This window comes from Candoia aspera, chromosome 1, assembly GCF_035149785.1.
Source record: "Candoia aspera isolate rCanAsp1 chromosome 1, rCanAsp1.hap2, whole genome shotgun sequence".
NCBI classification, from domain to species: Eukaryota; Metazoa; Chordata; class Lepidosauria; order Squamata; family Boidae; genus Candoia; species Candoia aspera.
This window is the reverse complement of record NC_086153.1, coordinates 169,440,409-169,453,114: the sequence shown is the minus strand read 5'-3', so window position 1 is coordinate 169,453,114 and position 12,706 is coordinate 169,440,409. Positions and strand designations below refer to the sequence as shown.

Sequence of the window (12,706 nt, the reverse complement as noted above, 5' to 3'; positions counted from 1 at the left end):
GTAATAACTGGCCTGAACAGATTAGTCCTACAATTTCCGAAACCTGTTGATCCAAAATCTACCATGTTTCTTATAACATTTGAAGACTAACCCATTTGTTATTGCATAAATATTTTTGGACTAGAGTCTCCTTTATCAGATGTACCTGATGAAATGGGCTCTAGTAAAAAAAAACAACTGGCCCCATTTTTGCTCCCTCCCAAATTACAGTGCTGAAAATCAGTAAACCATCAAAAAAGAAAGCATGGTCTACGCTGTTTTCACACACATAAAATAAGCATGAACTTATAGGTAAGGCACAAATACAGAGCAAAACAAATCCCCCGCATACATAATGAAACAGTGCTCTGGCCACTGCAACACTTTGAGTGGGATGGGTGGTGACAAAATTCAAAATATAAATAAATAAACATGCAGCAATAGCAACCAGAGCCCCAGAGCTTGATCAGAAGAGGCTGACCTTGACCTCGGCTTTTCTCCCAGGCAGCCGCTTCTCCACCGTGGCCGATTCATGATGGTGGTTTTGTGCCTGGCAGCATCCCTCATGGAGGGATGTTGCAGTCCATCTTCTTTTTGCATCCCATCTAAATGCAGCTCCTGCTTATTTCTCTTAGATTTTTTTAACCACATCTCTGGGTAACTCCAGCAATCCTCCAGTGATTTTTTTTTAAAAAAACACCTTTAAATCTTTTTTTAAATTGTTTCTGTTCTTTCAAGTCTTTCAGTTAGTGTTTTGGGTTCACTTGGGTTGGTTTGCTTTTCGCTTCTTTGCTGTTATGCGCGTTGGCTTTTATGACCTGTGAGGGGCCCTTCTGCGAGTAGGCTTGGTTCTTCTTCTTTTGTATCCAGATCAAACCTTAAGCTGCCAATATGATGCCATCATCTTGGCTTTGTCATTGGCCCAAAACAAGTCATTTTCAGTGCATACTATTGGTAATAATCAAGTAGGCTTGGTAAGTCACATGCTGGGTGTTGTTGTTTATTTGTTTAGTCACTTCCGACTCTTCGTGACTTCATGGACCAGCCCACGCCAGAGCTTCCTGTCGGTCATCAACACCCCCAGCTCCCCCAGGGACGAGTCCGTCACCTCTAGAATATTATCCATCCATCTTGCCCTTGGTCGTCCCCTCTTCCTTTTGCCTTCCACTCTCCCTAGCATCAGCATCTTCTCCAGGGTGTCCTGTCTTCTCATTATGTGGCCAAAGTATTTCAGTTTTGCCTTTAATATCTTTCCCTCAAGTGAGCAGTCTGGCTTTATTTCCTGGAGGATGGACTGGTTTGATCTTCTTGCAGTCCAAGGCACTCTCAGAATTTTCCTCCAACACCACAGTTCAAAAGCATCGATCTTCCTTCTCTCAGCCTTCCTTATGGTCCAGCTCTCGCAGCCATATGTTACTACAGGGAACACCATTGCTTTAACTATGCGGGCCTTTGTTGTCAGTGTGATGTCTCTGCTCTTAACTATTTTATCGAGATTTGTCATTGCTCTTCTCCCAAGGATTAAGCGTCTTCTGATTTCCTGACTGCAGTCAGCATCTGCAGTAATCTTCGCACCTAGGAATACGAAGTCTTTCACTGCTTCTACATTTTCTCCCTCTATTTGCCAGTTATCAAGCTGGTTGCCATAATCTTGGTTTTTTTGAGGTTTAGCTGCAAGCCAGCTTTTGCACTTTCTTCTTTCACCTTCATCATAAGGCTCCTCAGTTCCTCTTCACTTTCAGCCATCAAAGTGGTATCATCTGCATATCTGAGATCGTTAATGTTTCTTCCAGAGATTTTAACTCCAGCCTTGGATTCCTCAAGCCCAGCTTGTCGCATGATGTGTTCTGCATACAAGTTGAATAGGTAGGGTGAGAGTATACAGCCCTGCCGTACTCCTTTCCCAATCTTAAATCAGTCCGTTGTTCCGTGGTCTGTCCTTACTGTTGCTACTTGGTCGTTATACAGATTCTTCAGGAGGCATACAAGATGACTTGGTATCCCCATACCACTAAGAACTTGCCACAATTTGTTATGGTCCACACAGTCAAAGGCTTTAGAATAGTCAATAAAACAGAAATAGATGTTTTGCTGAAACTCCCTGGCTTTTTCCATTATCCAGCGGATATTGGCAATTTGGTTTCTAGTTCCTCTGCCTTTTCTAAACCCAGCTTGTACATCTGGCAATTCTCGCTCCATGAACTGCTGAAGTCTCCCTTGCAGGATCTTGAGCATTACCTTACTGGCATGTGAAATGAGTGCCACTGTTCGATAGTTTGAACATTCTTTAGTGTTTCCCTTTTTTGGTATGGGGATATAAGTTGATTTTTTCCAGTTGCTGGCATATAGCATGCATTACCTTGACAGCATCATCTTGCAAGATTTTGAACAGTTCAGCTGGGATGCCGTCGTCTCCTGCTGCCTTGTTATTAGCAATGCTTCTTAAGGCCCACTCAACCTCACTCTTCAGGATGTCTGGCTCTAGCTCACTGACCACACCGTCAAAGCTATCCCCAATATTGTTATCCTTCCTATACAGGTCTTCTGTATATTCTTGCCACCTTTTCTTGATCTCTTCTTCTTCTGTTAGGTCCTGGCCATCTTTGTTTTTGATCATACCCATTTTTGCCTGGAATTTACCTCCAATGTTTCTAATTTTCTGGAACAGGTCTCTTGTCCTTCCTATTCTATTGTCTTCTTCCACTTCCGCACATTGCTTGTTTAAAAATAATTCCTTATCTCTTCTGGCTAACCTCTGGAATTTTGCATTTAATTGGGCATATCTCCCCCTATCACTGTTGCCTTTTGCTTTCCTTCTTTCTTGGGCTACTTCTAGTGTCTCGGCAGACAGCCATTTTGCCTTCTTGGTTTTCTCTTTCTTTGGGATGTATTTTGTTGCCGCCTCCTGAACAATGTTGCGAACTTCTGTCCAGAGTTCTTCCGGGGCCCTATCTACTAAGTCCAGTCCCTTAAATCTATTCTTCACCTCCACTGCATATTCCTTAGGAATATTAGTGAGCTCATATCTAGCTGATCTGTGGGTCTTCCCTAATCTCTTTAGTCTGATCCTAAATTGTGCAAGAAGAAGTTCGTGATCTGAACTACAGTCAGCTCCAGGCCTTGTTTTTACCGACTGTACAGATGTCCACCACCTTTGGCTGCAAAGGATGTAATCAATCTGATTTCGGTGTTGTCCATCTGGTGAAGTCCATGTATAAAGCCGTCTCTTAGGTTGTTGGAAGAGAGTGTTTGTTATGCAGAGTGAGTTGTCTTGGCAAAATTCTATCAGCCTATGTCCTGCTGCACTTTGTTCTCCCAGCCCATGCTTACCTGTAATTCGAGGTGTCATTTGACTGCCCACCTTAGCATTCCAGTCTCCTGTGATGAAAATAACATCTCTTTTAGGCGTGTTGTCCAGTAGGTGCTGCAGATCCTCATAGAACTGCTCTACTTCAGCTTCTTCAGCATTTGTGGTTGGGACGTATATTTGGATCACTGTGATGTTAGATGGCTTGCCCTGAATTCGAATTGAGATCATTCTGTCGTTTTTTGGGTTGTATCCAAGCACTGCTTTAGCCAGTTTACTATTAATTATGAAGGCTACTCCATTTCTTCTGTGGTCCTCTTGTCCACAGTAGTAGGTCTGGTGGTCATTTGATGTGAAGTGGCCCATTCCAGTCCATTTCACACGTGCTGGGTAAGCCTGGCATAATGACCCATCGTACGTAACAAAAGCCTTCTCCAGGAAGGCGCACAAGAGCTCCAGAAGCTGGCTTTTGTTTAACGTGGCTAAAGGCATATGTGTGGCCTGCTGCTCCCTTCAGGCAGGAGACAGCTGATAGCCCTGCAAATAGGTCTGTTTCTGATCTATGACAGCCGGCTAGGAGAATATAAAAAGATGTTGACTGTTTGTCCCTTCACTGTGTCAGCACTCTCCTCCTTATGCTGGGAAGTATTACTCCATGAGTGCTTCTGGCACAGGAGGACAGACGTCTGCAGATGCACGTCACCGGTGGTCACATTGTTCCTGAGTCTCTTCTGTACTCCCACTTCATTCTCCTTTGTTGCCCTAAAGCCGAGCAGTGCCGGAGTGGTTGTGGTTCCCGCCTTGTGCTTTTGGTCCTTGACTTACCGATTGGATCGGGTAACCCTTTGCTTGGCAGTGTTGTGGAGATAAAGATTGTCAGGCAGATGGATTGCAGTGTGACAGTGGTAGTGAACTCTGCAGTATTTCATTGCTATTCAAGAGCAGGCAGAATGAACGTACAGCACAACAGAGCTCAATAGACCAAAAATCTGTGTAGGACTTCACATTTTAAAATATATCCTGAAGCTCTGAATGTGTACAATGCGTACAGTGCACACTCTGCACACACACAAAAGTACAACAAACAAAACCAACATGCTAGCAGTCTTTGTATTTACAACATACAATCTGAAACCTTAACAGCATTAACACTTGTATGATACACACATGCCTTTGCATCTACGTATGGCTGCAAACAAAACAAAGCACAAAACTGAGATACAACATATAACCCACATACAACCAACAACCCGTAAAATCTTTAACTTCCTTGTGGCAAAAATTAATACATCTCCTTTTCAGTGAGGACTGTAGCAGGGTGTGGTCTTCTGTTGGGCTGAGGTCTACCGTCTAGATGTGCACAAGATCAACATTAGCTGTGAAGATCACCTGACCCTGCCACGAGGTGGGCAGAGCAGGACTGATAGGAGCTTTTGCTCAGCCCATGCTGCAGCGCTGCTGAGCGACCCTCGCGGCTGCTGTTCAGCCAAGGCAGTGGGCTGGCTTGTGCCTTTGGCCCAGGTCATTATGCAGGGGGTCCTTTCTCAGCCTTGCAGTTGTGGCCAGCCTGCTCTGGACCCCAGCGCCTCCTGCACACAAAGGAGCACCTCCCTCAAAAGAGGGTTTAATTCATTTCCCTCCTCCCTCCAAAGGAGGTTTATCTGTTGAATTTCAGTCTGCACAAAATTCATGATCACTGTTAACTTTATAAGCATTTTAATTTTTACCTTAATAATAATAATTAAAGTTCAAGTAAATTCAGAATACATCCAGAAAAGAAGGAAAGAATGAGGGGAAAAATGAAAGAGAGGTGGCTATGTAAATGCTCTTTGCATGATGCTTTTATTGCAATATCAAATTCCAAAAAGAAAAACAGTTAAATGCTTTTGGATTGCAATTATCAGTTATCAGTGAGTAGCAAGTTTATATTACAGTGGTGCTTAAAAGTTTTGCCACACCCAAATATGTAGCTGTTTATCATTTTCCTCAATGAATAAGTGATCAAGTATAATGTTTTGGACTCAGTTGTCTAAATGGCTTCTCTTCTCTAGTTTTGAGTACCATCTGGCATATTAGAACACCTAAGAATCAAATTATGTTGCTTCAAAACCAAGGTGTCCATTTTATTTCAGATCAAAAATAACTCTATGTTGTCTTTCTGCTCCTGAAATGAATTATATTCTACAGTAAAAATGCAGAAGAATCCCATATGACAATGGAAATGACATTCTACTGAGATCTATAAAATCCTGCAGTTTACTAACTCAGATCTCTTAGACTGTACCTGTATATGTCCTTTCTGCCATATAAGAGCCCAACAACATATGATATGGAATGTTGCCTTTGGGTCCCATAATGTTCTTATAGGGAACACCCCCATTTCATCATCAGGATCCACTGCTACCAGGAAGAGAGATAACATCATTATAAATTCAGTATAAGAAATCTATGCTTATCATTATGGGACTGGCAGCAAAATTATATTTCCAAAATACATTTAAAGTAATATTGCCATTTCTAACCTGTTTTTAAAGTAACTACTACCTTCTAAGGTATTTGTTTATTTGGGGAAGTAAATAAAATTAAACAAATGCTTATAGAAATAACACTGTCAACATATAACATTCATTCTGTATCATTTCCAGCATCATCTAGTACAAAAACCTGAGAAACTCACCTAAACCTTGGTCCTGTTTCTGCAGAGACAATATTTTCTCCTTAGCAACATGAATTGATCAACTGTTTTTATCCATGCATAGTTGCTTATTTATTTGCTGCTGGAGTTTTGACAGTCCAACAGTGTGTATTTCCCAAAAAAGATTTTGATTCCACTTCAGTTTGAAAATCAGCTTGTTTTTCAAAGCTGCTGTTCAAGGAATAGAGACCCAAATGATAATAATTTACAGCTAGCTTTTTTAAAAAATCCCTTATTTTGTGCTTTTTAGGATCTCTTGAATTTTGATGATCCTTTAAATATTGAAGCTGCAGAACATCATTTACGTGACAAGGTGAGTATTGAAAATTATTGAAAATTACTTTACAGGAATACTGCTCATTTCTTAAAAATTCATTCGGTAGCTTTCAAAAGGAAAATGTTTACATAAACTAATATTTACAATGTATCATAGTCCTTTTTCATAATTGGCTTGGAACTGCTTATTCCATTGTATAAGGAGAGAGAGAGAGAGAACATTAACTCTTGCTCAGAATGGTATGGATTTTCATCTGTAAATCTCAGCCTTCAGACAGAAAACAGAGAAACAGACTGGCTCCAGGTGGAGAAAGAAGTAAGAAGAACAGTATACTCTCTCTGTATTTTTTCAGTCTATATGCTGAATATATATTGAGGGAAGCTGGATTGGAAAAAGATGAATGTGGTTGACATTCATGTAGGAGAAAAGCATCTATAACCTGCACTAAGCTGAGGACATTGCTCTGATAGCTGAATATGCAAATGATCTGCAGGCTCCACTAGTGAAAGTCAAAGAGCCTAGTGAGAAGATGGGAATAAGATTAAATATAAAGAATACCAAGCAACAGGTACAGCAACCTGACAGGTTGTTGTATACCAAGAATACCAAGCAAACAAACAACCGTCACGTTACATGCTGAAACTAAAAGAGGATGAAAAAGCTGAAGAAAATTATTGGTTATAGGAATTTGAAAATTGCCTAATGGAAATTTCTATCAACTGTGTTGGTTTGATTAGCTACATTTGAAGAAGGTTTGCCTATAAGACTTTGCAATTTTACGCTGATTTCCTGAAGCTGAGAAAATTAAATAAGTTGTTCTGACAATTAAGAAGTAGCGATGCACAAAGAAAAGGCCAGTCCTTTCTGAGAATTAGAGCAAGCTGATTATCTGAAACTCGGAGGGACCGTAACAGCACTTTTCTCTTTGTATGAATCTGCAGATCGCTTGGGAGCCCCAAGTCAAAAAACTCATAATGGTTGCTAACTGGAACAAAAACAACATTTCTTTTTAAAAGCAAAAAAAAGTCTCAGGAAAGTATAAGGTAGAAAAAGATAGAAAAGTTAGTATCGGTACAGTGGGTATGCTTTTGCTTGCTTATTGCAAAAACATAAAATGCGACTCACTCCCCTATCTAAAGCAAACAAACAAAAAAAACCACTGTCAAAAGCAGTGGAACAAAGCACACGTCTTCGTGGTCTTTGTATATCTCACATATGGATGATGCTCCTGCATGAAGCCAGTGTTGGAATTTCTCAGAGCTATGCAGGATGTTTGCTTGGAAGCTCATCCATTCTGTACATCCATGTGGCTGGGGCTACCAGCTGCTTCTCCGTTTGGTATTTGATCTTCTGTAACACTCAGATAATTGTTTGCTTTTTGTTTTTCTGCATTGTTCCAAAGAAACATAACAACCTTAGAATCATAGAGATGGAAGAGATTCCCAACCCTCTGCTCAGCACAGCAATCTAAATTAAAGCATTCAAAACATGGTTACCCAATCTCCACTTGAACACCTCCAGTGATTGAGAGCCCAACACTCCTCCTAACATTCAATCAGAAGCTGTCTTGTAATTTAAAGCATTTATTTACTTACTTATTTTGATTGTAAGCAGCTCCATGTCCTATACTCTAGAATGAGAAAGCCTTTGTGACATCTTGTCAGATACTTGTAGAGTGCTATTATATCCCCCTCAGTCATCTTTTCTTAAGCCTAAACGTACGCAGCTCTTTCAATCTCTCTTCATAGGACTTCATTTCTAACTAGGCACAATGCTCAGGGTGGAGCCTGACTTGTAGAATAAAGTGGAACAATTATTTCCTGTGATTTGGAAATTATACTTCTGTTGATTGAAACTAAAACTGGATTTGCCTTCTTTGCAGCTATATCACACTGCTGGCTCATACTCAGCTTGCAATTGACTACTATTCCCAGATCTTTTTCACAACTGTCATTCCCAAGCCAGGTATCTCCTATCCCATGCCAGTGCATTTGATTTTTGTTTTCTAAATGAGGAATTTGCACTTGCCTCTATTAAATTTGATTTTTTTTAAAATAAATTTATTCACCGCCCATCTCCCCCTCATGGGGAGGGACTTTTATTGGTTTCAGCCTGTTTTGCTAACCTATCAAGATTATTTAACCTATGTTTTCTAGGACATGCTTTCCCACCCTGTTCTGAGTTATCTGCAACTTTTTTATCCAAGTCATTATTAAGAATATTGAAGAGAACCCAGGACTGATATTTGTGTTACCCCACTTGGTATCTATTTCCAGTTTGATGAGAAGCCATCAGTGGGTACTCTTTGAGTATGATTGAGAAGCAGCTCCGAGTCCCTCCGGTCGGAGGAGATGGGCGGTGACAAATTTGATAAATAAAATAAATATATCCACTTCATCCAAGTTACTCATCAGTACATCACTGAGTATTTGTCAGATATTTTGCTGAAGTCCAAATATATTACATTAGCCTTTCTACAAACTGTTAAGGAAGCTAACCAACCAAAAATGAGATAACATTAGTCTGAAAAGATTTCCTCACACCAAATCCATGCTAAATTCTTTATTGTTTTATTTTTTATTTTTTTTAATTTTAAAATACAAATTACAAAACACACAACCAATAATAACAAAAACACATAAAATAATTCAATCAACAACCAAAACATAAAACATTTAACTTTATAACTTAACCTGTATATGCACCCATCACTCGTGGGACCTCTTTATCTTTTTATTATCACACATTTTTATTATTAATAATTTTTAATAAGTCTTCTCCAAAAAGATAATATATATTGATCTGGTTTTACGCCCTTTCCTTTAAAAAAAACATACTCCAGAAATTCACCCCATATAACATCAAAATCATTCCTTTTCACCAAACCCTTTTATATTTTAGTTCACATGTCAATTTATCATTAATAGCAATATTCCATACTTCTTTAAACCAATCTTCAAGCTCATACTCATAATCCACTTTCCATATTTTAACTATTATTAATCTTAAGGCAGTAACAAAAATTATTATCATCTCTTTCTTTTGCCACTCTGATTTCATATTTCCACACCTACAACAATTTTTAAAATTATTTCTATTATAGTAGTTTAACATTATTGGAGTCATATACCATTTCTAAATTGTCTTATAACAATTCTCTTATAACACTTATTTTTCATAATTCTTTGTGTCCAAATCCTTGACCATTCCTCCAATTGCAATACATTATACCAAGATATTTTACTCTGTCAAAGTATTCCCTTTATATCCTCTCTGCTAGAAACTTTACTTAACCAATCTTTCAATCTTAATACTCCAGCTCGCTCCATATCTTTTATTAACCCTGCCTTAAGATTTTCTGGGAATTTTTCCAAATCTACAATTCGAGTCAGTGATGATATTCTTGGACTAAATATTTTTTTATTTTTATGCCAAATCTATAATATAACATTACTTATTGGGTTTTTTATTTCACTAAAACATTTTTGTTTTGTGTAAAAAGAAAACAATCCTTATCACTTATCTCCCCTAACTCCATTTCTCCCCAAATCAATTTTTCTGGTCAATATATCATATTAGGAACATATCTCATTTGATTAACTATATAATACATATTAATATTTGGAATACCTAACCCTCCCTCTTTCTGAGATACATACCATAACTTTTTATTTATTCTTAATTTTTTATCTCCATTACAAAAACTATTTATAATATTTTGCCATTGTTTTAACTCCTCCTGTGATCATTTTATTGTTAGCATCCAAAATAAAAAAATTATTTTAGGTAAAATCCTCATTTTGCATAGTGCTACTCTCCCAAACCATGACAATTTCAATTTTTTATATCCAGGTATTTTTTCTTTTATTTCTTCCTTCACTTTATCAAAATTCAGTGTTTTTAAATCCTGTAAATAATCTTGTAAATAATATGTTGAATTTTTTTTCCAAATTCCATTTGTTGAACTAAATTTTTTAATGTTGGCCATTCTACTGAATCAAACGCTTTAAAGATATCTAGTGCTTTAAAGATATCTAGAGGTAAAAGATATTACAGCTTTTACCTCTTTTTCTTTTATATAATTAATTACATTCAATAACCTCTCATTAAATCTGCCATTTGTCTTCCTTTTATAAATCCACTTTGATGATTTCTAATATATTTTCGTATAAACCCATTCAGTCTTTTTGCTAAAATTGCTGTGAATATCTTCGCATCTTGATTTATTAATGATATTGGTCTATATGAATCAATTTCTGATTTATCTTTTCCAGGCTTTGGAATCAAAACTATTGTAGAATACTGCCAGGATGGTGGAATCTCCCCTCCTTCTAAAATACTATTAAATAATTTTTCCAATTTCGGAATTAAATTTTTTTTAAACACTTTATAAAATTCTGCTCCGAAGCCATCCATCCCAGGCATTTTTCCAACTTTCATATTCTTTTTAACCTCTTCTATCTCTTCCTTCACAAATTTTGTTCTAATCTTTCTTTACCATCCTCCTGAAGTTTAATACTTAATTTTTTCTCAATATAAGCTCTAATTTTCACTTCTGAACTCCCTTTAGTTGTATACAACTTCTCATAAAATTCTTGTATTTCTTTTATCTTTCATCAGATTCCATCCAATTATATCTTTAATTATACCTATTTCCATTTTTGTCTTTTTCAATTGAACAGCCCTGGCTAACATCTTAGAATTTTTATTAGCATATTCAAAATATTCTCTTTTTAAATAGATCAAATTTCTCTGGACCTTTTCCATCTCACCTCCTTGCAATTCTTTTTTTTAACCTCATTCAAAATGTTCTTATCTCTATTAATAATATAAATTCTCTCTAATTCTCTTATCTTCCGATCTATCTCTTCCTCCTTTTGCTTTTTTTGTTTTTTTTAACATTGAGCTTCTTTAATGCTTAATCCTCTTATTGCTGCCTTCATTGAGTCCCATAATATTCCTTGGTTAGTTTCACCATTATCATTAATCTGCCATATTTCCTTCCATTCTCTCTTTAATTTTTCCATTCTCTCTTCATTTCTAAAAAATCATATCCATTTTCCATCTTTTTGCTTCCTTATAATCACATTTTGTTTTCATTTGAATACTCATCATTGAATGATCACTAATTTTTATGACTTCAATTTCTACATTTCTCATTTTTGTCAACGCATTATTTGAAGCAAATATATAATCTATTATCGAATATGTATTATGTACTTGTGAAAAGTATGTAAATGCCTTTTCCCTTCCAATTCTCTCCAGACATCTTTTAAATTAATCTGTTTCATCAATCTGTTTAACATTGTTTTTCTATTTTTCATCTCCTGTACTGTTACATTTGATTTATCCAGTTTCTTATCTACTACCATGATACAGTCTCCTGCTAATACAATCATCCCTTTACTTTCTTCTTCAACCTGCTTTACAACAATACTAAAAAATTCACTGTTTTTCATTCTGTGCATATACATTTATTAACCTCTTATCTGACCTTGTATCATTAAATATCTTCCTTTATCATCTCTCTTTATTTTTTCCATTATAAACCCTCATCTTTTAGAGATTAATGTTGCTACTCCCCTTGCTTTTGAAGTACCATACGATTTTTCATATTTATCAATCCAATTCAGCTTCAATTCATTAATTCCATCCGTTTTTTGATGCTTTTCTTGCAAAAAAAAATTACGTTTGGTCTTTCCTAATTGTGCTTCCACTCTTCTTCTTTTTAACACATTACCCAGCCTCTAATATTCCATGTTACAATTTTTATGTTTTTAACTATCTTTAAACTTATTTCTAACGCAACAAATGTTTTTTGTCCCACCTTGTGAGCTGTCTGTACTATTTAACAACCTAATATAACAACAATTAAATATAAAAGAAAACATAATAACAACATAACATACATACAACCAAATACATAAACATACAACCAAATTACATAAACATGTACCCCTTTCCCCCCACCTTAAACTATACCCCACACATAATAATCTTTTATCCACCATCCACCCTTTAGGCTTCCTCATCCAGGTCCTCGCTGAAATGCTACTAGGGGGAGGGCATGCCTGTTTCTCCCCATATTTATCTATTTCTCTTCTCTCAGCAGCTGCTCAACTTTTCTACATAACTTTCCATTTCTATCCACCTCACTTATAATCCTCTTCTGTATCTTTTCTAAACACCTTTCCCATGGATCTCATTCCATAATCTTAAAAGCCTAACACCTCTTAATTAATGCAATCACTACTAATTATATCACACCTAAAATATTCCTTAAAGTTTTTACCATTTCATATTTCTTACACTACAGAATATGTTTTACTCAAAATCGTTAAGATAAACCTAATTTTCCCACTGGATCCCACTAATTTAAATCATTATACACTAGCTTTCCCATCTTCATAGTATATTTTTACCAGTTCACTCCCTTTAAACATAAATA

General features: G+C 36.9%; 1 protein-coding gene across 4 annotated transcripts in view; it reads left to right on the top strand.

The window, feature by feature from the left end:
* The window catches only part of UBE2F (ubiquitin conjugating enzyme E2 F (putative)), a 63,814-nt gene that overhangs the window by 41,728 nt on the left and 9,380 nt on the right, over positions 1-12,706 (top strand). For 3 of the 4 annotated variants that reach the window (XM_063317901.1, XM_063317902.1, XM_063317899.1), the window contains exon 9: positions 6,232-6,294. The exons of the other annotated variant lie outside the window; for it this stretch is intronic. In XM_063317901.1, coding sequence (XP_063173971.1) covers positions 6,232-6,294 — 63 coding nt within the window. The remainder of the gene's footprint in view (positions 1-6,231; positions 6,295-12,706) is intronic. 4 annotated transcript variants of the gene reach the window in all.